This window comes from Dromaius novaehollandiae, chromosome 2, assembly GCF_036370855.1.
Source record: "Dromaius novaehollandiae isolate bDroNov1 chromosome 2, bDroNov1.hap1, whole genome shotgun sequence".
NCBI lineage: Eukaryota > Metazoa > Chordata > Aves > Casuariiformes > Dromaiidae > Dromaius > Dromaius novaehollandiae.
In genome coordinates, this window is record NC_088099.1 from 76,951,275 (window position 1) to 76,977,090 (window position 25,816).

At 36.8% G+C, this 25,816-nt stretch overlaps 2 protein-coding genes across 13 annotated transcripts in view; one reads left to right on the top strand and one right to left on the bottom strand.

The window, feature by feature from the left end:
- Positions 1–16,775, top strand: part of TEX10 (testis expressed 10) — a 64,652-nt gene extending 47,877 nt beyond the window's left edge. For 5 of the 6 annotated variants that reach the window (XM_026108609.2, XM_026108613.2, XM_026108611.2 and 2 more), the window contains 4 exons: positions 10,291–10,371; positions 13,905–14,086; positions 15,092–15,302; positions 16,542–16,775. In XM_026108609.2, coding sequence (XP_025964394.1) covers positions 10,291–10,371; positions 13,905–14,086; positions 15,092–15,302; positions 16,542–16,655 — 588 coding nt within the window. In that variant the 3' untranslated portion in view covers positions 16,656–16,775. Of the gene's footprint in view, positions 1–589; positions 1,009–10,290; positions 10,372–13,904; positions 14,087–15,091; positions 15,303–16,541 lie in introns of those variants that run through there. The other variant, XM_026108614.2, reaches the window with a different exon arrangement.
- Positions 16,776–17,024: 249 nt separating this feature from the next.
- The window catches only part of INVS (inversin), a 100,094-nt gene continuing 91,302 nt past the window's right edge, over positions 17,025–25,816 (bottom strand). For all 7 annotated transcript variants that reach the window (XM_026108605.2, XM_064506775.1, XM_026108606.2 and 4 more), the window contains 3 exons: positions 21,452–21,684; positions 20,576–20,656; positions 17,025–18,058 (listed from right to left, as the gene is read on the bottom strand). In XM_026108605.2, coding sequence (XP_025964390.1) covers positions 17,943–18,058; positions 20,576–20,656; positions 21,452–21,684 — 430 coding nt within the window. In that variant the 3' untranslated portion in view covers positions 17,025–17,942. The remainder of the gene's footprint in view (positions 18,059–20,575; positions 20,657–21,451; positions 21,685–25,816) is intronic.

Genomic DNA, 25,816 nt, shown 5'->3' on the forward strand with positions numbered 1-25,816 from the left:
TTTATTTGGTAAGCTGTCACATTTTGTGTTGTCTTGAAACAAACTGTTCACATTTAAATGCTTGCCAGAAGAACTGGTAATATTGCAGTGCTGTTTGGAGGGTGGGGGGGTTTGTCTGTTCCCCCTTCTTCCCCCCCCCCACTTCTTTTCCACAGAACTTGCAAAAAGATAAGTAGAGACACCTCATCAGTAGCTTTCTTTCCTACCAGAGAAAAACTGAGATGTCCTTTCCTCTTGCCTCTGATATGACGCTATTTCCATTAGTAATAATGGTCTCTGAGATAATCAGTGTTCCAAGTTTCATTATTTTTTCTGGGAGAAAAGATCAGTTTTAACACAAACTCTTCCTTTTATAAATCATGGGAGTTGATTCTTTTTTCACTTGACTGACTTTTTTTGCTTCAGAGGCAATCACAGGTATGGTACATTATACATAAATAAAACTGTGCTAAAGTTAGATTAAAAAAATATTTCAAGTGTGTTAGGCTTTTAGATGACTTTGTTCTCTCTGTGTTTAAATGCGTACAGTGTGTTTAAATGTATAGTGCGGTATTCAGTAAGTTTTAGGGATTTCTCTTTTCCTTGGCAGTGTTCCTTGTTGAGTATGCTTCTCCAGCCTCAAACATGTTGACCCTTAAATTCTACTTCATGCTCGGTTCAGAAGGACAATGTTCTGAGGACTGCAGTCCAGGAAAAACTTTGAGATTTCGAGGCTGAAACAATTAAAAAAAGAAACAAAATAAAAAACACTCCTTGGAAAGAACCTTTCAGTTCCACAGGATTTGCCAAAAGTTACACAGGAATGCTTTTTGTAGAAAAAATAGTTTCCATCTGGTATTGACCAAGCTACTCTCCTCTCAGAATAAAACAAAAACAAAAAGAACCTCAAAACCCAGACCTACAGCCTTTGGGGACAAGAAAGACTTGGCAAATCATGAAGATCTTTTAGGATCTCTTGGAAGACAATGTGATATGAAGGCACTAAGTGCATTAGGATTGGAGGCTAAGGTTTGGTCTTTTTTCTTCTGGGATGGGAGGGGTTGGGGATGGTAGGTTTGGAGAATACTTCCTTCAAAGTGGACATAGCAGTTCAAGGACTAGATGCTGTTGTTCTACAAGTGGATGTCTTTCAAATTCAGTTACTCTCATGTGGAACAATTTCCACATGTACTTAAAAGGGGTACTTCTATAGTGGGAGAGATGGTGACACTAAAGCGGCTTTAAAATGTTGGTAGAAGATTGGGAAATTTTCCATTAAAACTGCTTTCTATGGAAAATTTTTGCTCTTTTGGTGGGAGTAATCATCAGTATTCAAGTTCTCAGTCAGAAAATGAAAATATCAGTGAGAACTACCTCTTCATTTTCTGGTTATAGTGTGCGTCATTCTCCTTATTCCTCGTTCCCCAAGATAAGCATGGGGTTACTAAGGTGCTAGGTATCTTCCTATGTATTAGGGCCAGGTGAATACTATGGTATGCAATAATATTTAAGCAATATGGGAGACTGCATGATGGGAAGGAAAGGTCTAATGAGGAAGTCTGTTTCATGAAGCATCTGAACTCCAATTCCCATTCAGTGACACCATTTCTGAATCAATTTTTAGCTATGACAAAATTATTTTTAAAGAAGTACTACAGGAAGTAATAAATACAGTTTTAATTGGTCACACTTGGCTTTTGGTGGAATTGAGAAGAGAGGCTTTTGAATGCTGAACCTTTTATGCTTTCTTTTGCTGGATAAAAGATATGCTTATTTGAGCAGCAACTTCATGGTGATACTGTAATATTGAGTAAGATGCTTTAAATGATTACAAATATCTACTAAGTGAATGGAGCCCTCGATTGGCTGCAGGCCAGGCAGCATTCCGGCCTGTATTTTATTTTGACAATTGCCTGTAAATAAGAGTTCTGGTTGTTGTGTAGCTGTAACTCAGGGATTTCTCATAGAGGAAAAATATTTCATTGTGGGTGAAATTAATTAGGAACTGATGAACTTATAATTTGGCAGCCTGATTTCCTTTAGTGATCAGACTTTTTTATTAGTCTTTTTATTAGTCCCTCCATCCTGCTCATCCTTCTGTTCTGCCACTTGTTTTGTCTAAAGCATTGGCTGTTTTTTGACTAGATCTACTAAAAGAATAGACTTTCAAATATTAGTTTCCTGTAAATTATGTGAAAATAAGCAGCTAGAAGAGAAGAGGGTCTAGATTAGTGCAAAGCAATTTAGAACTTGGTTTTTGCATTCTGTTTTGGCAGCAACCAGCTGGACAGTCCGCATGTGCATAGCTCTGGACTAGCCTCAGCAGGTGTTGTCTTTTGCCCTGCAGGATAGGGCTTGTGAGACAGTAATAGCTGGGGTTACTGTGGTGAGGAAATGGAAAGGGAATTAAGGTTCGCAGACATGAATGTGTAGGAAGCCATGGTTGTTTGGTTCTGTTGCTCACTGTTTTCAAATCCAATGGAAAGCAGTCCCAAATTTCTGTTGCTAGGTCATTGCAGAAGGAGGAAAGATACATCTCTGGAGAAAGAGCAATTTGCGTAAAGGAAAAAGATAATTTAAGGCTTTTTCAGCTGGCAGTCTGAACTTTGTGTGTGTTATAACTATTGCACTTGGTTGCATGTGGTTAATAATAAGCAGTGGAAAGACCAAACAAATGCACTTTTGATTAATGCTCTTAAATGTTTTAAAACATAATCGTTTTGAGATAGTTATGGTTCATAACTCTTTTGTCTAGAGAGAATGGTTATTGGGATACAGGAAATCCAAAGCCATGTTATTTTTTATGGAAGCTTTTAAATAATATATTTTTTTCTCTTATGGACCAATGTTTAAGAAGTCTCCCTAAATGTCATTTTGTGCAACTGTAAAGGTTAATTTTCATACATTGTCTTAAAGAGATTGAATGTAAACGCAGAAACCTGGGTTTGTTTTCTGGAGCAACTTAGTCTTAAAATGACTTCTGCCTTATTAAAGCTAATTATTTAAAATCATATCCCTGTAGCTTAAATAGATGGGACTCCAGAATAAATTATTGCAGCCTAAAGGAAGAAGCTCAGTTTTTTTTTCATTTTGACTGCGCCTACAGTGTTTGTCAGTAATATTGTTCATTCCCCTATAATTGAATTACCCTATCAGTATCAAATGAAATAGCACCGACAGAAATGAGCAGTTTAACAAGGTAACAGTGTATACATGATAATTTCTGTTGTTATAATGTTTGACGTTGGTGATATTTGAATGTTTTGGAGGGGGAAGGGGAAGCAATCTACTGTTCTAAAATTCTGCTTAAAGTCTAGATTCCAGAGTTGCATTCAGCACATGGCTGACTGAAGAAATAAAATACTCAAGCGTTTAAAGTTTTAAGATCAAACACAAGGGAAGGTCAGTTGCTATTAAAAATGGAATTGAATTAAAAAAATCTTTGAGTGTGTGCAATGTAATTTACTAATATGTGTCAAAAATGGAAAAGTTATTTAAGGGTTGTGATGGCTATATCTGTGCTGGCATGCTAACAAAAATTAGGGGAAAGCAATAAAGATAGTAAGCCAGTGCATATAAATTAAAGTTCTGTGAGGATGCTCTTCAGAAAGGAAAAATGGTGTTACAGTGCTGTAGGCCTAACTTTAAGCAGATATTAACACTCAAAAAAATCCTAACTTTTTGAGACAGAGGTTTGGGCCTGAAGTTCCTGTAAGATTTCGGTTTGTGGTCTTTATTGAGATTTCAAAGTTAGTGTTACATTGGGAAAACAACTGAGGGTAGATAGCAGCCCTTTTTGATTAGAAATACGCTATAATTCTTAGTCTCCTTGAGGGAGGAGAAGAGATTCTATGCAAGCCTGCTACTGTTTTGTAAAACCACATCATACACAATTTTAATGTTTATAAATGGAAACAGTGTTTTTACTTGAAAAATATTGTTAGTGCCAAAAAAACAAAACAGAGGAGAAATTACAGAAATAATTATAACATGTCTCCCCAAATGAAAAAAGCTCACTGAAACAAGCAGTTAACGTTTTTAGATTTCTTCCATGACTTTCTTATCAAGGTATAAAAGTTTAAAAACAAAACAAAAAAGCTCTGGCTCTTAGGGCCAGTGCTCCATCATACTTGTTATCCTGTCCTTCTTGTATCCCTGTATCTTGGGCCATTTTAGAGCTGGGGCCTCATATGCTGCTACATGTAGTTAACATGTGAATTAACATCTCTCTAGTTACTGTGCATGAAGAGCATCTCATACAAATAGTTTATGTGGAATGTGTACTATGAATTCACATTCTGTTTGGCGATAACAAAACTGAGTTTCTGCAAAAAGATACGGTTTGTGGGATAAGAGCTAGCTTCTTAATCATGTACAGTTTTCAGGGGAACACAAGCTCTTTTTGGCTGCGTGGGTAGACAGGTGAATTTGGAGACTTGAAAATCAGAAGTTTGTTTTGACCATCATGCATATGGTCTGACGGGTAGACATCCTCAAGGGGGAGGAAACAGCTGTGATACTTTATAGCTGGGAGAAAGCTGCGGAGCTGTGAGAGAAGGCCTTTAGTTGGCTGCAAGAGGATGAAACAAAAGCTGTCTGCATAGTGAAGCTGTTTTGTGGTGTTCTTTCTCGAATTCTGTTAATAAAATGGCTATGAAAAGAGAACTGGAACTGCGCTGTTTTTCAGGTATGGCTTTATCTCCAGGAGGAGCACATTAGCTCTTGAGTGTAAAACCTGCTTTTGTCACAAAAGAAAGAAGTAATTCCAGACATGCTTGTCTTTTAGCAAGACAGGATAATTGTCTCTAGCCGGTAGTTCTCTGCCTCCTTCTACCAAATCTTACTGGTCTCCAGATTTAAGCACATGATCAATTTGTTGCACAGTGGGTGAGCAATGGTGATCGTCACCTGTGTATTTGTAGCTAATGGCAAATAGAGATAACCACCTTGCTTAGCAGACTTTTGATATAGGTTTAATTAAATTGCTTCAGACTGCTTGCCACAGCCTAGGAGTCTGCATATAGGCAGTTACTGCAGTTCAAATGCAAGATAAGTTTCTATACTGCAGTTACTCTGTTTCTGAGCCAGCAGTTGGATATTAACTGTGTTTCATAATCACTCTAAATCTTTGGAAATAAGTACTGTGTTAAGATGTAGAGCATTATGTATTGTATTTACTTAAGTATTTGTAATTGTTAAACAAGCTTCCGCCTTTCTGTTCTGTCACCCTGAATGTAAATTTAGCCTCACAAGGTTTTCTTTTCTCCTGTTGCCCTTCTATGCAACATTCTTGTGCAGACTGTATTCCTTCTTTTTTTGTCCTTTTCTTTCTTTTAATCTAGGCTTTGCTTTACTGGGACTGTAGGTATTTTTTCTTTTTTCTTCCCCTGGAGTCACTGAATTAGACCTTTCACACCCACCCTTGTGAGCTTAGCCAAGGTGGAAGAACAAAGATCTCCTGTTGTACACAGGTTTCTTAACAAGTCAGGGCATTGTTAATATTGCCCTGTCAAATCAATTTACTTCAGAAGGAGAGGCAGCACCTGTCAGGAGAGTACACTGTCTGATAAGCTAGGGTGCTCCAGGGGATGCTGGCCAAGCTTCAGATGGCAAGCTTCATTGCCTGCCCCATCAGCCGAAAACTTCTTGTTTTCTCTACACTCTGCAGTAACATGTTATACTGGATAGAGTCCTGCCTGAAACAGTCATATCACAGAGTCTTGGGAATTGACTGCAGTTACCAATGTTTGAAAGGGATGTTGCCATGAATTGAGAAGTATATTTTAGAGTTCACGTTAGGATATAGTGTCTGGTGTTTGCCAACTATCTTCTAAAATAAAATGACTTCTCTCCTTTCTTTAGGTGCTCTTATGCATGTTGGTAAGTGGTCTGCTGGTCTAAACTGTCTCTGGTCTGGCTTTACATTGCGGCTAGCCAAGATACTTGATCCGTTATTTTTCTGCTTGCTTGGTTCCTCTCTGTGCTCACGCATGTGTGTCTTCAGAGCAAGTTGAATATTTCTTTTTTTGAAAAAGAGAATACTTCACAGCATGATAAAGCTTGAAATAATACGCAGATTTTCACTGAAGAGTTGCTGATAAAGTATCTCCCTTGAGGAGTTAAGATGGTGATAGGCTTTTTGAGTCAGGAATCTATCACATTATATTATGGGAAGCATTGAGTGATTTAGGGAGTGGGAGCAGTTAAATATATGAATAAAACTTTCCTCTTGGTTCATCCTTTGTCAGCATTCCTTTTGCCATAAGACCTCAGACTGAGCCTGGGAGTCCTCTGTTCCTCCTAACTTTGTCTTTTGGAGTTGAGAGCATTTTACAGATGGGCAATATAAACTGATGGATTCCTCTGACTGTATATTAGAGTTGCAAAAAGCCTGTTTCAGATTGGATTAAGAGTCAGTTAGACACATCAGCAGCAAAAATGCATTTACTCATCCAGTTGAAGATTTAAATAAAACAGCATGTGACTTGTTCCATCTTCCAAGAGCTGATTAGCAGGGCAGGGACAACTGAAATAAGGAACACCAACTTTCTGAGAAAGTGTTTCAGTGTCAGGGTGCTAAATGTTCCTTTACTGTATGCAGTTACCTTGGTGTCCACACTTACCTTTGGCTTTCAGACAGCTACCTTCCTGTGAAAATCACAGTCCACTCCTTGGCATTAGGATCTCCAGAAAGCAAGGAGTGCTCCCGGGCTGCCTTTCATGCTTTTCTTTTGTTTTATCTGACTGGTATTGGCTTCCATCTTAGTACAGCAGGCAAGGAGGTTTGTGTAGTAATGATTACCTGAAGCACCTGCAGGGAACATGCTGTTTTAATTATGTGGCTCATTACATGATAGGTAGTTGGGGTTGCCTGATCAGTAAGGTTTGGTTTGAAAAATTGCCAGTGAATTATGAAGCCTGCAGTATTTGCTGTATAATGGTAACAGATAATCCCCGTATCCTCCTCTTTAGGTTTGGCTTAATTTACTGAAGTGGGCATTCAAAATTGGGGAGGGAAAAAAAAAAAAAAAAAAAAAAAACACCTTAAACCAAACCTGTCATAAGGTGCTTGTCTGAAAAAGCCATAAAAATTAAGATTTAAAATGCTCATTCTCTGCCCATTCACTTCAGTAGTACTCTGAAACAAAATCACTCTGGCTTTAGTCCAAAACCAATCTATGAATGTGCCAAAACTGTGATAAATGCTAATCAAATGTAAAATAATGGATCAGCTGTGACACTGTATCATGGAAATTAAACATCATGCAAACCCTTGCCTAAGGAAAATAAGTTGTCAGGAAAAATACTAATTTTTGTGATAAGTTTTCTTTGCTTTTCATTTCTATGTCTAATTTATGTTTAAGTTTAACTCTATAACAGACAGTTGTTGTGGAATCCATTTCAAATGGGATTTAATATATAGAAGTTAAAAGGATTACTACTCCCACTTAATACTATGAGAGTAGAATTGGATGTATAGAATGTTTGTTCTATTTTGAGGGTCAGAAAGATTTAAAGGGATGAAAAAATAACTTTCCAAACATTTCACATACTGCCACAACCCTTTTAAGTAAGCAAGCCACTGCTCAATGCTGCGATGCCCCTTTTCCTTGTCAGTGCTGGAAAAATCTGATTGCCAACGAATTGTACCCGTTTAATGACAAGTTCCAAGAATATTTCTTAAGGGAGAACTTTTATGGATTGGTAGAGCTATTCTAGGGACACAGTCCTAAAGGTCAAGTATTAATACCTGTCTTCAACACGCGGTTGAAGATGTGGAGTAAGGTTTATTAGGTGGGTCTGGCTGACTTGCCTGCTACGTCTTTAAATGGCTGACGTCAGGTAGGTGTATATAAAAACAAAAATGATCTCCCTAACTTGTTAAATCTAGTGCTCTTTGTCACAAGCACATAACATATTCCTTTTGGGAACTTACTGAGTTCTGTCTTAAGAGCAACAGTAAAGTTTTTTTTATGCCTGTATTTCCCCTTGAAACCTTTCAGAATCTTCCTTCCTAGTTTCCATCCCAACTATATGCTAGCTGTGGTCATGATTGTTACTTTGTTGTTGTTTGGTTAGCTTAAATACTTATTTTCCTGCATCAGTTTTCACCACTGTCATATTTTTAAGTAACAATAATATCTCTTTTCAGCTATAGTTTTGTCAGCCTAAACAGGTGAAGTCCTTTCCATTTAAATCTGTAAGATAGGATCTCTATTCTTTGTATAGTTTTTCTGTACCTGTTTCAGTCTGAATTTGTATTTCTTGAAAATGAATGACTCCTGTTTTGCACAGTATTGCAGAAATGATTGTTTTAGGATCTTATGGAGTAGTACTGAACTCATCTACTTCTGTTGTGATTTACTTTTGCATCTGAGAATGGCATTTGCCTGTTCTATGGTTGTATCATGACCATCTTGTCATCAGTTGTTATGCACAGAATGTTCTCCTCATTTTCAACTGTTATAATTCCTAGCTGCATACAGAATTATTGGTCTCCAAGAGCATAACCTCGCATTTTTGTTTCATTTTGTTTCTTTGAGTTTTTCCTGTATCTGTTACTTTCATCATCAGACTCATGATCCTTTCTATAGGTTAATCCACTCCTCCTGTCTTGGCAGTGCCTCTCAACTTTGAGGTGTCAGCCAACACGTTTCCTCAATGTAGTTTTACCTCCGGTTTAAGTGTTATTCATTAAAATACTAAGTAAGATTGGCATTAAAGTTTGTCCTTGACAATCCCCAACTGTAACCTCTTTCTCAACTTTATTTCATTCTTTGACACTGCTAATATCTGAATGTTTTTATTCCCTTTCTTGGGAATATTCCAGAGTACTTGAAATTATATTTTATCATTTCCAAACTGCAGTGTACAGAAACACTATCATGTCTGGGATGTAGTGCACAATATAATAATGATAGTTTATTATTAAACACATATTACAGGTATTCAGTACAAGAGTATCTACAAAACTGTCTCCTGAGTAGAGTCCTACTAGGCACATAACATACTTAAACAACTACACATTAGCACTGTTCTGATAGCCTTTGAATATTATGTTCTATCAAGAAAATGTCTTTAAGTATTCTCCTGAAGTTGATCAGTTTAAGCTGGGTTGAAAGCATGTGTGAGGTGTAACTTGGAAAAAGGCTGGACTACTTAAGATCACCACAAATGATCCTGCCTCTCTGTTTCTGTTGATAATTAAACCAACACTGTCTTGTCCATGTTACTTTGTATTGAATTATAATTCTACAGAACTTTGATCTAATGGTTCTTTTCCTAAATTTTCTTTGGGATCTCTCTTCAGCTGGAAATATTATAAGCTATTATTTTTGATACAATGTGGATGACTTCTGTTTTATCATCCTGTCTTGCGTAGGTGTCCTGACCTGCCCTGAATCAGCTGACACTTCAAAGCATGACAACATCACAAAATTTTATCACTCAATTCAAACCATTCTGTAAAAGCTTTCTTTAGTTCTTTCTTCAATCATCGAGGTATTGGTATAACTTTTGGGAACTTGAATTCATGCATCCCTCAAATTTTTGATCTGGTTAATTCACTTTCTGATTTGCTTTAGGACAAGCACAGATTTTCTTTCCCCATGTATTGTTTTTTTGATCTTCCTTGTAGTTAGCAGAAAGTCACTGTGGCTAATGTTCTAATAATGCTGATAATTGTTCTAATAATGCTGTTCATGTTGCCTTTTAGAGGCTTTATTTTACGCTCCTGTGTGATAAGCACTGTACATAAAGAGAGGTGATCCCAGCTCTGAATAGTTAGCAAATTAATACAATAGATGGGAGGGAAGAGAGGAACAGAAAGTGATCTGCCCAGGACTGCAGTATGGGTTACTAGCAGATAAAGCTCTGGTTTCTTTATCCTGTACTGGGGCCATATAGCATTTCATGGGTTCCTGTTCAACTCTACCTGACAGTTCTTAATATACAGTTTGTTAATAAAAACACAGTAGGGATGAGAAAAGAAATAAGATGCTAATACAAATCTATGGGCTTGCATTAAGTAGTTCTGCTAAAAGTTCCTGTGAACTGATAGTATTTGATATCATTCTGGACCTGTGAAGCCCCCTCCCCCTCCCTGGTATAGGTCTTCATTTCTTTAAACACTGAACAATTTGCATTGTCAATGTTGTTACTATATCCTGAAAAAAAATCAACACTTTTAGAGGCAAAACTGCTATGTCACCATAAATACTTTATATTTAGGTCTGTCAATAAAGTATGAATATACAGCGAATGTTTGGTTGCATTTAGAGTAGTTAATATAATTTTATTTTATTAAAACAGATGATCTGTCACAGCTTGTCCACTATACCCTCACAAAGTCAGTGTTTTGACATTCTCCAGACTGGCATCTGTAAATATTTGGTAAGTAACATTGTTTTCTATGTTAACTTGCTCATGTTGAATTTTGTGATAGTCTGATTAACCCTCAAAGCTATTTCTTCCATATATTTAATATATTCTATGTATAATTGCAGCATTTGCAAAAATTTTAAACACAATTAGTGGAGTTTGAAAAAATATCTGACTTTTTAGTATCCAAATGTGTATATTCCCCCCACCTCTGATTTCTGAATACTTCAGCTTGTTTTCAAATGAGGACAGCCATAATTGAAAGCTTTTGTTTTCTTAAAAGAGCAACTAGCAACTTTAAATAAGTTTTACAGGCTTTCTTCTCCTTCAAATCCTAATGCTCCTTAACCTCAGGATGGGGATGCCAAAGACAGTACTGGGTAATAGAGTTCTCAGGGGCAGAGTTTGAAGGTCAGCTCTCTTTGATACTTGTTGCTAAGAGGAAGGACTTGTATGTCATGTTATTGAAACAGTTCTGTGATCTAATAAGTATTCACAGTTCACTGTATTGAGGCCTTCCTAAAAATTCCTAGTCCAAAGCTTCCATGGGAAATGGCTCAACTGTAATCTGTTTTTTGGGTTTCTTTTTTTGAGGTAGGGGTTTCAGTTAAATCACTGCTCCTAGAATCAGCTTGTGTATTATATAATACATGGGCCTTTGAAAGCAAAATATTAAGTGGTATTTGCATTTCTGATAGTGGATTTTTATGTTTAATTAGTCTGCTGGCCCAAGATCTCTAATATGTTGATGACAGTAGCTCAATCACTTAACAGGGAAGGAAGGCCATGCAGTGTAGGCAGCATCCTATACTGAAACTTATTTGAGCTGTCTTATCTGCTGGATTTGCATAAACTGAAGTGCCTGTATTTGTAGCATCTTCCAGTTTTGGTGATTGGCATCAGTGTTAAAAGACTGGCTAATTTGATCTTCAGGATGCTTCTTTATATACAGATGTCCATCTAGCTCACTCATTATTTCCTATTTGTGGTTGGTCAAGATCATCATTAGTTTGGTGAATTGTTATTTGGTGCCTCCCTGTCTGGAATGCAGCAAGGGACTGCAACAGTCAGCAAGATGTCTTTGTCACACAGGAATGTCATCTGCAAAACCCAAAACTCTGCAACTAGCTGGTGTGAGGTCAACTTGGGGTGAGAATTTGTTGTGCTCTTTGCCTTGTCAATACAAAGAGGAAATGCTGTACCCCTGCTTTGGCAGTGGAGTGCTGCAGGGTGACTGTGGGCTTTTGTCCTCCAGCAGACTTCCACATGCACCCATGGCCTCCATCCAAAGACCCTGGGTGCTGTCACACCCATTCTAGGGGTGTCTGTTTTAGGGCACACTCGTGTTCCTGACACCTCGTGCCAAACTTTGCCTGGGTCTTACAACTGTCATCTGTCATTTTATATGACTGACTTACCTGGAAAGCAGTTGCATGGCACAGTATGTGCAAACACCAGTTTCCCTTCTTTGTTGCCTCAATCAAGTGTGTGTCAGCTGGGGTAGCGATAAAGTGTAAAGACCTCTGGAGTGTGCCCAGAAGGGTGTTGCTTCAACCCACCTGGACCACCTCTTGCAGGCTGCACCAGTCTCTGTAGTAGACCACCATCTTCTGCAGGATGATCAGTTCTCACCAAATAGTAGGCGATCGTACACTAGACTGATCAGGAGACCGATTCAGTGTGTCCTCACTGTTTTTTTTTTTTTTTTCCCCTCCTTCAGTACATTTTTTTTCTAGGGCTGAATTTGTTCTTCATATCTTGATTTTTTTGTGAGGGCTCTTTTTACCTTTACCTTTTGGAGGATTCTGCTGTTACGTTTCAACAGCCTAGAAATCTGAAGGAAATAAAAATTTCTGTGCAGTGTCTTTTGTAATGCTTTCTGATTTTTCTGTAGAACTTGATGATTAGAGCACTTTCTCCTCAAGTCCAGGTGATGTGGATTTGGTTTCATTGCCTCTGTTCCTTCTCTTTGGAGTAATCGTTAATCTGCTGATGTTCCATCAGATGATACTCTAATGTTTTTATTGGAAATATAAAGAAGTTTGAGCCTTTCATTATTTTTCTTAACCATCCGACAAGTAATCGTACCAGTGAAATGCACTGTATTTTGTTAGCTTGTACTTCTTTATTGATGATTTTCTAAAAATTGGTAAGTAACAGCCCACCTTGTTAAGCAAACTAACTGTATTTCATAGTTTAAAAAAAATCTACTTGGGGTGCAGAGCAAATTAGGCTGCTTTAACATTCCTGAAAGCAGCTTTTTGTTTAGATAAATGGTGCCACATTAGCAATGTGTGATTTTTATGGTTTTACAATATTGATAATATAGCAGGACTAAGATCTAGCATAGTTACGAGTAGCATTTCAAAAATCAAATTGCTTTTTAATTCGCCACCTCTATCCAAAAAAAGACATTTTTTTCGCAATTATTTTACTTATTGTGCCTATAAAATTCTTACTCAAGATGATACTCTAACAGCTTGGAAGATCACCCCAGCTGTGGGCCCAGTATATGTTCCATTAGCTTTAATTTAACTTGGCTCATAATATACTCATTCCTGTCAAGCATGTTGAATTTCTAAGACTAGTCCTGATGACTATCTAGTAGATGCTTTTCTTTATGGAGAATAAATCTGAATTTCCTTCTACTTCATTGACTCCTGCACTGCTGTTTCAAGACATGGAAGGGCTGGTCTGTCCCATGATATATGCTTAAAAGGAAAGACCTGTTCTCTCTGAAATATTTTTCTGGTGTGCGTCTGTAACATCTTTCAAAGCATTGGCTCAAAGCATTGTGTTCTTTTTGGATACATTTGAGATGAGTAATGTTTATTTAGAGGGGATGGAATGAAGATGTTGGTTTCTTATCTTGCTACAGCTGCTGTTAGCTGCCTGTTTTACCACTTTTTATTTGAAATCCAGTGGCTTAGGAACTGGAGTAACTTTTTAAAACTTCTGCAAGGTTATCTGGGTGGTGTGTTTTTGTTTTTTGAAATGTCAAATAATTCAGAGCTGCATTGCTCAGAAAATACCTTAAATCTGTGCTCTCAAATTGATTCTAGATTTTGTCCTCTTTTCCTAGCTTGTAACATCACACACAATAGGGAAGGAAGTGGCTCTAAATTCCAGACTTTTGGATTTGGGATTTTTCAAGTGGGGAAAAATAAAAGAATTCCTCATTTTATTGAGAAAGGCGCAAGCCCATCTTTTTCATTTATACTAATCAAGGAAGAGGGGTACCACTAAGCACTTTGGTTTGCTGATCAACTTAGCTATACTTTGTTTGCACATCTCTGCAAAATGTAGTAAAAGGGATGAGGCAGGCCTTGTTTGACAGGGATATAATGTGTCGTTTCCCCCCTTCTATTGATATGGGTGTCACTTTCTAAAGAAAATAGGGATTTCTAAAAATGCAGGAACATGTATTGACTTCAGCAGAAACAAAGTAATATTTCTAGTAAGGGAGAAATTCTGCTCTAGCTAGACATGCTTGTATACAACAAAAAAATTCTGTAGAAAGTGATGAACTTTTTTTTCCAATACAGGTTGGATTGGTTGTAATACCTGATAGCACAGCTGGATCTGTTCTGTGTGCCATAAATAAGCTCTTGGATCAAGCCTGCATCCTAAATGAAAATCTGCACAAGTTCTTAGCCTCTTGTTGTTGTAGTCTTTTGTACTTTCTGCTAACTTTAGACAAAGAGGATGCAGAACATGTACAGAAAAGGTAATGTTGCTTTTCTTATTGCTTTAATTGTCTCTGCCATTAAAACCACAAGTGTGCAGAGATGTAAAATGAACTTCCCCTGTTTTTTTTCCTTTCTTCCTTATTCTGAAATAGCATTTGGATTTAAGAAACACATCTGTAAGGTTAGCTGGAATTATTTAAAAATGTAACTGAAGAAGCTTTCATTTCAAAGCTTTTACTTAACACAATTGTTCTAGTTAGATGTCAGAACAATACTGACTTTAAAAAGGCAGATATTTATACCTTAATCCTTAGATTTAACCTTTTGGTTTCATTAGATACATATAAAGCCAAATCCTTTACATGTTGCTTTTCAAAGTTTATACTTTAACTTAAATAGTCAAGCTTTAGCAAAACTTCTTGGGCATCATTTTATAGACTGACAATGCATTTGATTAAAAAAAAAAAAAAAAAGATACCAGATTTAAATAACAGATATCAGATTTAAATAAGTTTACTTACCTCTGCAGCAGAAATGTCTTTAAACAACTTAAACAAGCTTTTCCTGTAACTGTTCCTTATATAGAAAATCGTTGTTCAAAGATCACTTAATTTTAATATGTGCATTTAATATTGATTCCTCCTTCACTTACACTATTTAATTACTTACATATTACAAAAAGCAGATTTTATTGTATGATTTCTTATAAGTCTTAAAGATTCAGCTGTACCTGAATTATAATTGAAACAAAAATACTCAAAAAATGCTTCCCTGCTACATCAAGCTGAGATTACACTTTGTAAGAGCTTCAGCAACATTTATATCCTGAACCCTAATTTTTTTTCTGTGCTGAACATAATTTTAAAATTTAGCATTTTCTGGTACAGACTTGCTGCTTCAACATTAATAATTTGTAAATATAACCATGTCTACTGTCTTCACCATAGAGGCACATTTCCTTATACAGATGTGAAGATAAGTCTCGGAAGCATATTTGGAATAAGTGTCTCTGATCATCTCAATTTCTGTTCTTTTCCTTTCAGGGATCTGCTGTGGGGATCATGTATTTCTGCATTAGCACTCCTGCCCCGATTATTGAGACTGATGCTGCAGAGTCTTCAAGTGAGCAGGATCTGTCGGGAAGAACTGCCTGTTGTTGCTCAGTTGCTTCGCTTACTAATGCAACATGGTCAGCTCAGGAGCCATATGGCGACAAATGAATTTCTAGTGCAACAGATTATCAAGGACATTATGGTATGAAATTTCTTGCTGTCTCCTAGAGACTACATAGATATACTTCACGTTTATATTTAAAGATTATTACAAACCCTGGAAAAAAAGAAGTTGTAAAAACAAAAGTTAAAATCATCTTTTGTCTTAGCAGTGCAGCCTATATAGTAGGCTGCTACTTGTCTGAACAGCTGTATTCATCAAACAGATGAGACAGTTTTGAAGTTTAGCTTGCATCCAATCCAGGGATCCTGGACAACAGTCTGCTGCATGACAAAATGCACTGGAATTGGATTGCTTGTTTCATTTGATAACCTGACCTTATAGGATAACTGTGATGGTCTACACACAGCCAGTCTGATGGAAAGCTGCTGGAGTCCAAAAATAAAAAACTAATTCTTTTTGTTTATTGAAGCATGGGTGCATGTGTGTACTAAGATGACAGAAAATGAGACAAGCTTTCTAAAACCTATATGATGAAAAATACATTCTTTCAAGGGTGTAAGTCCTTAGAGAGGTAAATTAAAAAATGTGCTATTACTACAATTACTTCCCTTGTCAGGGAACACATCTGAAGCTGCCTTCTCTCAAACATCATACTAGTTTTGAATGCAGTGAGTTAGTGTGCCCCACAGGTTTGAGTAAGTAAGCTGCACCTATCTTTTAGTAGCTTTTTAAAGAACTACCATCAGACACTCGCCTCAGAGGTGGCAAGAGAGCATCTTGCAAATTCTCTAACAGAAAATGATATGGTTGGCTTCCTTTCATTTTTAAAATGGCTTAGCCAGTTTTTGTGATGTTCCACTATAGGAATTTTGGTTTTTTGTTTTTTAAACCACTTATGAATGCTAAAGTGGGGGTGAATTACTGGAGTGTTGTCTGTGGAGTTCTGTTGGTAGCAGTTCTCATGAAGACTGGGGCATTGAGTTCTTCTGCCATAAGCAGAACCATGCTCATTTGTATTTTTATTGACTATAAATTGCAGAATTGGAAAGTAAACAAGCCACTGTAGTCAAGAGTAAGGAGAGCACATCTGATGTAATTCAAATACTTCATAATGTAACACTAAATATATCAAATGGTAACATTTTATTATTTCAGTATTAACAGACATACCATCTTTCATTATTGAAATGCCACTGTGTGCAGGTGAACAAGGTTATTTTGAATCTTTAACAGAGCAGCTGGTAAACTGTAAAAACAAAGTCCACAAAACTTTACTGCTGATGACATTAAGCTTTATGTTCTTTCCCTTCTTTCTAGACACTGAAGAGTGGTGAAGTTCAAGAGCAATGGCTAACAGACCTCCATTACTGTTTCAACATCTACCTTGCCTCTCATTCCCAGGGACCTGGCCCTATAAGCATGGTATATTAAAGAGGTGGAACTACATTATTGTAAAGCATTTACTTCTATGTAGTTTTGAATAGATGATGTTGGAACAAAGCTTGTCAATTTTTTTGTAAGTGAAACTCGTAATAAAAATTTTACAATGAACTGTATATCTCAACTTTCTCTTTAAGCAAGTAAACACTACTTTACTGGAAGTTGTGTTAGTAGGTGTGGTGACCACAGTCACAGGTCAACTAAGGCAAATCCAACTTCCTTGCAGCTTAACTGCTAGTAGAGAAATTGAGAGAGACTTTTTTACTCCAAATCACCTATTATTTCTAAGCATCATATTAAGATTTATGATTATGTAATATTATGTATTACAACTATGGAAAAAATCAGAATGCAATATACTTTGAAACTAGAGCAATTTTTTTATTTTTGGTGACTTCATACTTTTAAAGACTTTCTGCAACATACATATTTTGCATAGGCAGTTCCAAAACTATTATAAAGGACTTGGGTTTCCTTCCAGAACAGGCCCATCTTCTCTTGTCTTTTGGAGAAAGAAGACTCCTCTTGTGCATGTATAAAGACAGTTATTTCATTAATGAGGAAAAAACTGGTGATTATATCAAAGGATAAAAAAACCGGCTGTGGAGAGAAGTTTGTTTATTGAGTGATATATATAAAAAATATAATTATATATAATAATATATATATCAGTAAATATATATCACTCAGTAAATATATATATTTTTATATATAAAATATATATATATCTTTTTTCCTGTCAACATTTCTGTTTATCCCTCTAAATCCATAGCAAGCTAAGACATAACTTGTTTCTTTGGTACAAAATTGGCACATGAAGGCTGTTCTTCCTTTCCTGTTTGGATTGTGAAATACATTTAATAAATTTGGGGTGAAATCTAACTTCAGTCTTTCAGAACTGTTGCATCTTTAGCACAGTTTTCCTCTCCTTTGAAACTACATTTAATGAACACATTAAAAATACCTACTTTTGAGAATGGGAAACTTAAGAAAATCAAGCTACTGCAACCTCATTATAATGCTGGTCTTAGCACTTAATTTATTTACTGACAGGATGAAATCTGAATTGCATTTGGAAACAGAAAATTAACTGTTGCATTTAAACCAATTTGCACACAAAATAAAATGAGTCCAGCTCCCCTGGAAGTCTGCTTGTCATGTAATGCTGAGATAAATACAAAACTGAAAATACCTGTTGTAGTTTGATAGGTTCTTACATTACAAAAAATACCAATTATACAGGACAATGTTCTTTAAGTTCTAACCGTTCCATTTTGCTTAATACTTGAGTCTTGTGTTTTTCAATTTTGCAGCAGTGGTTGATCTCATGTTGTATGAAAACTGCTTTGATTTTCCCATGTTCTCCAGCAAATTAACATACTGTAGGTTGTTTACTGTAAAAGAACAAAATGATTTTGAGTTACACTGGTTTGGAGGAAGAAAGAAGTTTACACCGGATTCTAGATTTCATAAAGAATGAACCTACCAGGAAAAAAACATGCCTTTTTCACGACATCTTACTGTTAATTATCTGTAGATAGTTATTTTTCCTGCACTCAATACAACTTAAAACACTACTGCAGATGTAGCTTTGAGAACCTATATTAATGGAGCTTAACTTAAGATTTACTCTCATAAATGACTGAAGGTTTTCAGGCTGACAGTTCAGTCACTAACAGAATGCTGTTGGCCGAGTTTGCTGAAGAGGGGCAAAGGACTTTGTTTAGCAATATTTCTGCCTTCTAACATTAGGCACTTGGTCCTTTCTAAAATGTATTGGATGTTTGTGTCTATGGCTAAAGCAAGTATTCTCTGATTTACCAGAAAGCAAAAAATGAACATTAGCTGACCTTCACAGTTCTTACTGTAGTCTATTACAAACAATATGTGTGTATTCCTTTCCCAGGTTTGTAGAGTTTGGATGCAAACATTTAAGTGCCTTATCCCATTCTAGCCACATTCTGGCTAAATATTTAGTTTAAATCTGAACATCCATGAAAAAGAAGCCAGCTTGTCATCTCCAGGACCTGTTTCTAATGCCAAGAATTCTAAAATCTCTTCCTCTGCAACTCTAAATGCACTTTCATGTCCAAGGTGAAACAAAACATGGACTGCTTTGCAGCAGGCCAACAGACAGATAGCCTTCGAACAGAGCATCACAACAAAGCTCCCTGTCATTTACTAAACTGCCAAAAGACATCTATTAAAAAAAAAACACCCCACAACATTAAGGTTGTAAATTGTTTTCAATGGGTGCTGGAGTGGTAGAGGCACAATTTTCCTGCACCAGTCCTCAGGAATAAGTTTTTAAAATATCTATTCAATGTCTGTATGCATTACACTTTTTCTAGCTATCATCTCTTCTCCTCCTTGCCCCTTACTTATTTTAACAGCTTAGTACATTTCAATACCTTCTCTGTGTCCCTACTCCAAAGTGTCTGCTTATGCCAGTAAGTTAAATGAGTTTGATGTCAGTTTCCTGTTACAGATTTGTCACTGCACACTTTCTCCATGAGCTATAGGAGCACTAAAACTAGGGCTGATAGTCTTCACCTTCCCAGATGTACCTTCTGTAAGAGAAGAATCAAACTGAACAGTCCATTTTGACCTACTCCAGGCACCTACGTCAGAAATAGAGTATCTGGCGTTAGCCACTGACAGCTCTGAACTTTTCCAGCTAATGTAATGTTGTCATGCACAAAGGCAGGCAGATGAAAAGCATGTTATTGTCTTTAAGTCAGGGCTAAAGTTCCCTGAGCTCCTATTAGGTGAATGAAAGTAGGCAGTGTTCTAAAGGAACTGGGCAAAGTTCCTATCACTATCCTATTCGTCACCAAGTTATGAAAGAAAAGGCCACTCAAACCTCAAAAGAAAGCCTTTTATTTCAGGAGACAGGGAGATCTGTTGTCCTGAAAATTAAATGAAAAGAAGCATTATGTGCTAAAGATGTTTTAAAAATTTAGCTTCATGACTGCTTGAAGAGGTGGCAATGAAACACCTGTCCGATAATATCTCTTAACTATAAACAGTTATTTCAAACAGTGAGAGGAAAAAAATGCCTATCTCTTTGTGAGACAGAAACTCACCTACAATTCTAGTATAAATTCAAGGATAGGTCTATTGGTGGATTTCTTTTTTTGACTTCAGCGTGTTGTAAACTAATGGGGAAAAAAAATGTATTTTACTTTCCTTTGCAAAATATCCTAACTACCAGCTCCTTGAAGTATTTGCTTTTTTATGATAGTGGCATGATTCATCTGTGGCATGATTTTGAACTGTGTATGATATGACCATGAAGTCCAGATGATCAGGGGGGCCCTAGAGCTTCATGTGGTGGAAGGCTAACATTACTATGCCCCCCGCCCCCCCCCCCCCCCCCCAGTATCTCTGAGTAAGTGTATAACACACTTGAAAAATTCTCAGAAAGGATGTTTAAAACAAGTAATAAGCAAGATGACAGCATGGAGTCTAGCTTTATTTTTATGCTATTTGTCAAAGTACTGCCACATGTATAAATGTTCCTTTCTTTAATGGCATTATGATAGGCTGATAAAAGTATGAGTATCGCTAAGCAATTGTAAGCATAGGTGGGGGGGGGGGGGAGAGAGAGAGAGAGAGAGAGAGGGGGGGGGGGGGGTGGGTGTGTGTGTGGGCGCGTGCGTGTGTGTTAAGGTCTTTCCTAGTAACAGTTCAATGAAAATAGGTTTTAAATATAAATAATTCAATATGAAGATAAAAAATACACCACTCAAGTAAAGTAGTCCAAAAGTAGTGAAAGAAAGAACATAAAAGCACAAGAGATTGGCAACAGTTACATGTTTTGATGTGAGCGCTCAGCTCTTAAACTCATGTATAGAAACATGAACAGTTACAGGAATATAACCAGTTATTTTAAGGTGTGTTTGTCTTACCTGAGGCCAGATGCACTTCAGAAAGTTTAAGCTTAGAAGGAGGTCTTGCTGGCTGATACACTTTGCCTTCCTGAGAACGTCCTTTTATAAACAATATGGACAGATTTTTGTTTATCATATGAAGATGTGGTTATGTATAGTTACAAGTATGCAGCTACAGCTTTATCTTAAGCTAAAAAATATTTTCATGTTCAAATATTTTCCACTGTTTTCACATTTATGGTGAAGAGACTCATGAGACATTCTGTATGACAGGAAATTGTTACAACCCTAACAGAACTTAACATAAACTTTGAATACATCTTGCAGTTGCTATCTAACAGAAGATACATTAAATGTTCATCAGCTTTATTTTTTTTTTAATCCTTTTTTACTATCTAAACTACAGAGCCATGATAGAAATGATCTACCACCTGTTAAAATACCTATAGCTAGCACATAGGGATTACTCCATCAGTGATCTACACTGTAATGGAACTTAAATATTAAAAATGTTTTTCCTCTCTTATTTCTCCAAGGTGCATTCCTTTGTACAGTGCATATTCAGGCACTGTGCAAAGCAGGGCAGTACTATCATAAAAAGATAATAAAGAAAGTTATTTTTTAAAAAAATGAAGACATCTTCCAATAAAGAACAGCTGTCTTCGAAGAAGAAAGGTATTAAAACTAAACAAAAACATACTCTCAAAATTATTTAAAAAAAAATACCAAAAACTTGTAAACAATGCTTAAAAATCCTTAACAATTAACAAATAGTTTACATCCTTAACAATTAGGTAAGATACCTCCAGAAGAATCCAAAATACAGGGAATGCTGTTATTTATAAAAATAAAAGCATAAGTCTTAAAACTAAAATATAGTGAAGACAGAATTACCATATATCTGCTTAAGGATGGACTGCTTGCTTGTTTTTATGGCTGAACTGGCTTTGTTTATAGATTTTAGATTTTTGCATGAAGATTCTGATTTCAGAGGGTTATGGCTCAGTTGTTTCTTCCAAGCAACCTGAATGAAGAAGGCAGCTGTCTCTTGTCTCCATTTGTCTTCATCTTCTTTGCACTGCCGCTTAGCCCTAAGCAGCTGAAACAACTCCCGTCTTAGCTGGTAACTAGAGAGCAGAAAAGAGAAGAGCACTTGTTTTACGTGACCTGTTTTAACTTCAGTGCTTTCCATGCATCAGTTCACATGGCAAATTACATGACTAACTGGGAAAACAGAACTCCCACTGATGTGCTAAGTCATCTGGATGAGAAATGTTAGCTCAGAAGACAAAGAAAGACTTGGATTCTATTCTAGATGCATCTGTTAATTGCACACAGTCATTACAGATTTGGCATTGCAAGTAACAATTGTGGATGACACAAAAACTGTATATATATTTACGATATAATATTTATGATTATGATAAACCTGAGCAGCTTCCCACCCACTCTCTGAAGGTTTTCCCCTACCTTGGTTTCAGCAGTCTCTCAGTTTTTGCTATTTCCCCTTCCCTTCATTTGCTCCCTGTCTTCCAGCCTTGCCACTGCTGCTATGGTCTTGCATGTGTTCACAGTCCTGTTCCCAGTGACAGCTATAGACTACAAGACCTTCCCACTTTAGTGGCTGATGGCACCAGCAAAAAAGTGCATTTTTTTTTTTCTTGAATTAGGTATTAGTATTTCATAAAATATTGGCATTTCACACTCACAAATCAATTAACTGGCCTACTAATTAATTCTGAATCTTCCCAGTACAAACCTGTCACAAAGAAACATTAAGTAACACTTGTAAAATATTAACTATGTGTTTGGTAACAGGCCAAAACACATTGATCACCATTCCCCTCTGGCATTCATAAAGGCTTCTACTGGATGTCTCAATAAAGGATGTAAGAAAGAAGAAAGGATGAGGTGATGTTGATCTGCTAGTTCATCTGCAACAAGTTGTAAATTAAAACAGAATACAACAAAACCAGGCACAAGAAGTTGTTTAAATATATATAAGCCAATGAACTAGATAATTCAAGCAAAACAGCTGTCATATCTAGAAAATAAGTACATAAAAGCATTGCAGCATGCCCAATGGACATGCTCTGTTGAAGCACCAATAATTTTAAACTTTCAATAAATTTTACCTCTGTAAAATTTGCTGTCTGTCTGAGACAAATGTATTTAATCTTAATTTAGTAGAGTTTCAGAATTCAGGCATATACTGTCATACAGTTCATTGAAGTATGTAACAGATGTGGGGAGCAACCATATCTTACCCATAAATGTTTGTAGTGGCCTACAAGATGTGAAGCATTGTATGAATTTAGAACAGCAATATTTTAAGAGAACAAAAATGATCCAATTTTGTTAAATAACAAGTCACTTAGAACTTTTCAATGAGGTATGAGAGGAAGAGAAAGTGAAGGGGCAGGTAACTACTGTCACCTGCTATCATAACTTTTGCTGACAATGAGACGTGAATACCCCTACAGGGAAAAACACAAAAAACAAACAAAAAAAAAAACCCCAAAACTGGGGAACTATTACAGTTGAACAGAAAAGAATACTAAGCTATTCTGTTGAACTTCATTTCACCTTTGCACCCATCTGTGATTTGGTGTTTGTAGAGGATTTCTAGTAGTTTTTTGCAACAAGAAAACAACTGTGAACCTCTGAAACAGAGAAAATGTAGGCAGTTATTCTTAGATTGTGTGCACATTTTTCCATTAAGCTCCTCGGTCAGATTCTACTGAGAATCCGGTTTGAATCTGGTATCCTACCTTAACAAAATATCCAATGCTCAGTCGACAAAACTACTGCACATAAAAGAAACATGCAGTGTATGTGCAGAAGAGGAAGTGGCAGAGCTAGCAAATGGTACTTTTGAATTCATTGGTACAGAGGCTCTGCTCTTAAAGATACTTACTGCTGGTAAGGTATGCACATAGCAGTAATGGACTGAAAATGCCTGATGCCAGCCGGAGACCAACAGTAACAGCAGCCAACTTATTCCCTCCTTTTGTCAACTCACTGCGGGCCCTAGAGACTGGTACTGGCCTCAATGCCTCAGACGAGAGCAAGTCAGACACAGGCACTGTCAGCCTCGGTGAGCAGGATAAGCAATTAACCTTTGGCAAGTCACACACCTTAAAATACACTTTTCAGGACTATATTTTTAAAGCTTGTGGGCTATGGGAATTGGAACAGTTTTCTGAGAAAAGGAAATTTAATATACTTAAGTAGACAAGTACCATAGTGATGGCAATACTGAGTGGTAGAGGGGCTTAATAGTTTATAGCTGACAATAACTTTCAATAAGCTTTCAGTGATAGATTATCACTATAAAATTTGCAGAGTGAGACAAATGTATTTAATCCTAGTTTAGAGGAATGCCAGGACTCAAGCATACGCTACCACGTGTTTCATTAATGTGTAACTCTTCCGCTACTGTCTACAGCTACATGCTATTTACCAGTGCAAGTCTGGACCCAGCAAAAGACAGACACAGGACTGAATGGGCCCTAGAGCCGTATGTTAGGTACCTATTCAGTAACTATAATTGGCCATATAGTGCATGGGAAGAGTTCGGGACTTCAGAGACAGCATCAGAACAACAGCATTCAAGGAGTCAGCACAAACAGCTGCCCGGTGGGAGCTAGCTGGAAATGCTAACCCTGACTTCTTGGCAGGCAGGTTCATCTGACTTGGGATCCACATCCCAAAACATCCACAACATCTCTTGTTTGAGGTATATATAAATTCTCCTTTAAAGAAAGAGGCAGAACTCTTTTCTTTTTAAAAAAAAATAAACGTTGCCACTGCCATGGTTATAACTTTGAAATAAAGAGTAGGAAATGCAGTCCAGTTTCACAGCTCCCATCATCCACGTGGGTTTCAAAACATCCAGACAATAAAGTTCTTGTTGAGTTTGAACCACAAGGCAAACAGACAGCAGAATTCATGGGCCTGAGACAGAGAACCTAAGAGGGGAGGGAGCATATGACTCTTCTTAGCAGTTTGATGCCCTCACCTCAGATATTGTCACAGATCCACAAACTGTTTTCTGTGTTATACATTAAAATACTCATTGAAATAAATTCATTATGATACTACTGTACATTTTATGAACCCCTTCATCAAAGCTCTGGGAATGATAAATTTTGCACAGACTTAAGAAATGATAGTATAGGAACTGTAGAACTACTCTCTGTTGCAGTCTTGCAGAATTCATGATCTTCCTAACTGTTCTACACAATATTTGTGAGTTTTTCAGACAGTACAAATATATTTATCTTTCTTCATTAATTTTTTAAAAAACAAATGTAATTTAAACAAACTTTAATTCCCACATTTTGCACAGTGTTGTGAATAAGTGAGTAACTTCACCTACTGCCAAGCGACCAGTCTTTAGTGCATTTCATGCTGAGATAACATATATTACTGTTTTAACAGGTGGATAGAATAGAAAGAAATGTATAACACAGCCAAAACTTCAAATGTAATGCAAAGTCTTCCACACAGGTAGCTGGCCCAATATACCTGAAAATCCCAATTAAATTAAATTAAATCCCAATTCTTGTGAGGAAATTTGCACAAGCACTCACTATACATCTTTACAGTTTAACTGAAAGCTATACTCTGCTCTTTACTCCTTTGTGAGGATTCAGTGTTATCTAAGTAAAAAGTGGAAAGAGAGCTGATGGCAGATGTTGATTGCTGGGAAAAATAAGAGATTTCTTTGCCTTGCTGTTTACTGTGAGTTTGAGGAATAGTCATAAATAGCAAAAGGAGACCAAAGCTAAAAGTACAGAAATAAGTGATACTGCACCAAAAAAGTTGAAATTTTCACAAAAAAGGGCTCCAAAATGAATTAAACATATCACATTCCAAGATTTTAACTTTCCACTAGAATACAAAGGTACTCACAAAAGCCAGTGTAACTTTTACAAAAACAGGAAAGAGATAAATGGAATATTACAGGACTGTAAATCCAGTCTCACAGTGGGAAATTATTTAGAGTGATCAGTGAAAGAGCACAGTGAAAGAGCACAGTAAAAGAATAGCAAAAGGAGCAAACAGAAGAATTTGCTGAGCCAGCGCGAATGTTCAGATGGTCACATCTCAGTTTAGGAACAAAAGAATAGCCAGCTTGGACCATGGCTGTCTGGTCTGGTATGTCATCTCGCCAGGAACAGCCAGCCTCTGCTGTTTCAGAGAAAGGCAGAACTTCTTCATGCTTCGTAAGTTAACTGTACAAAGTAATGTGTG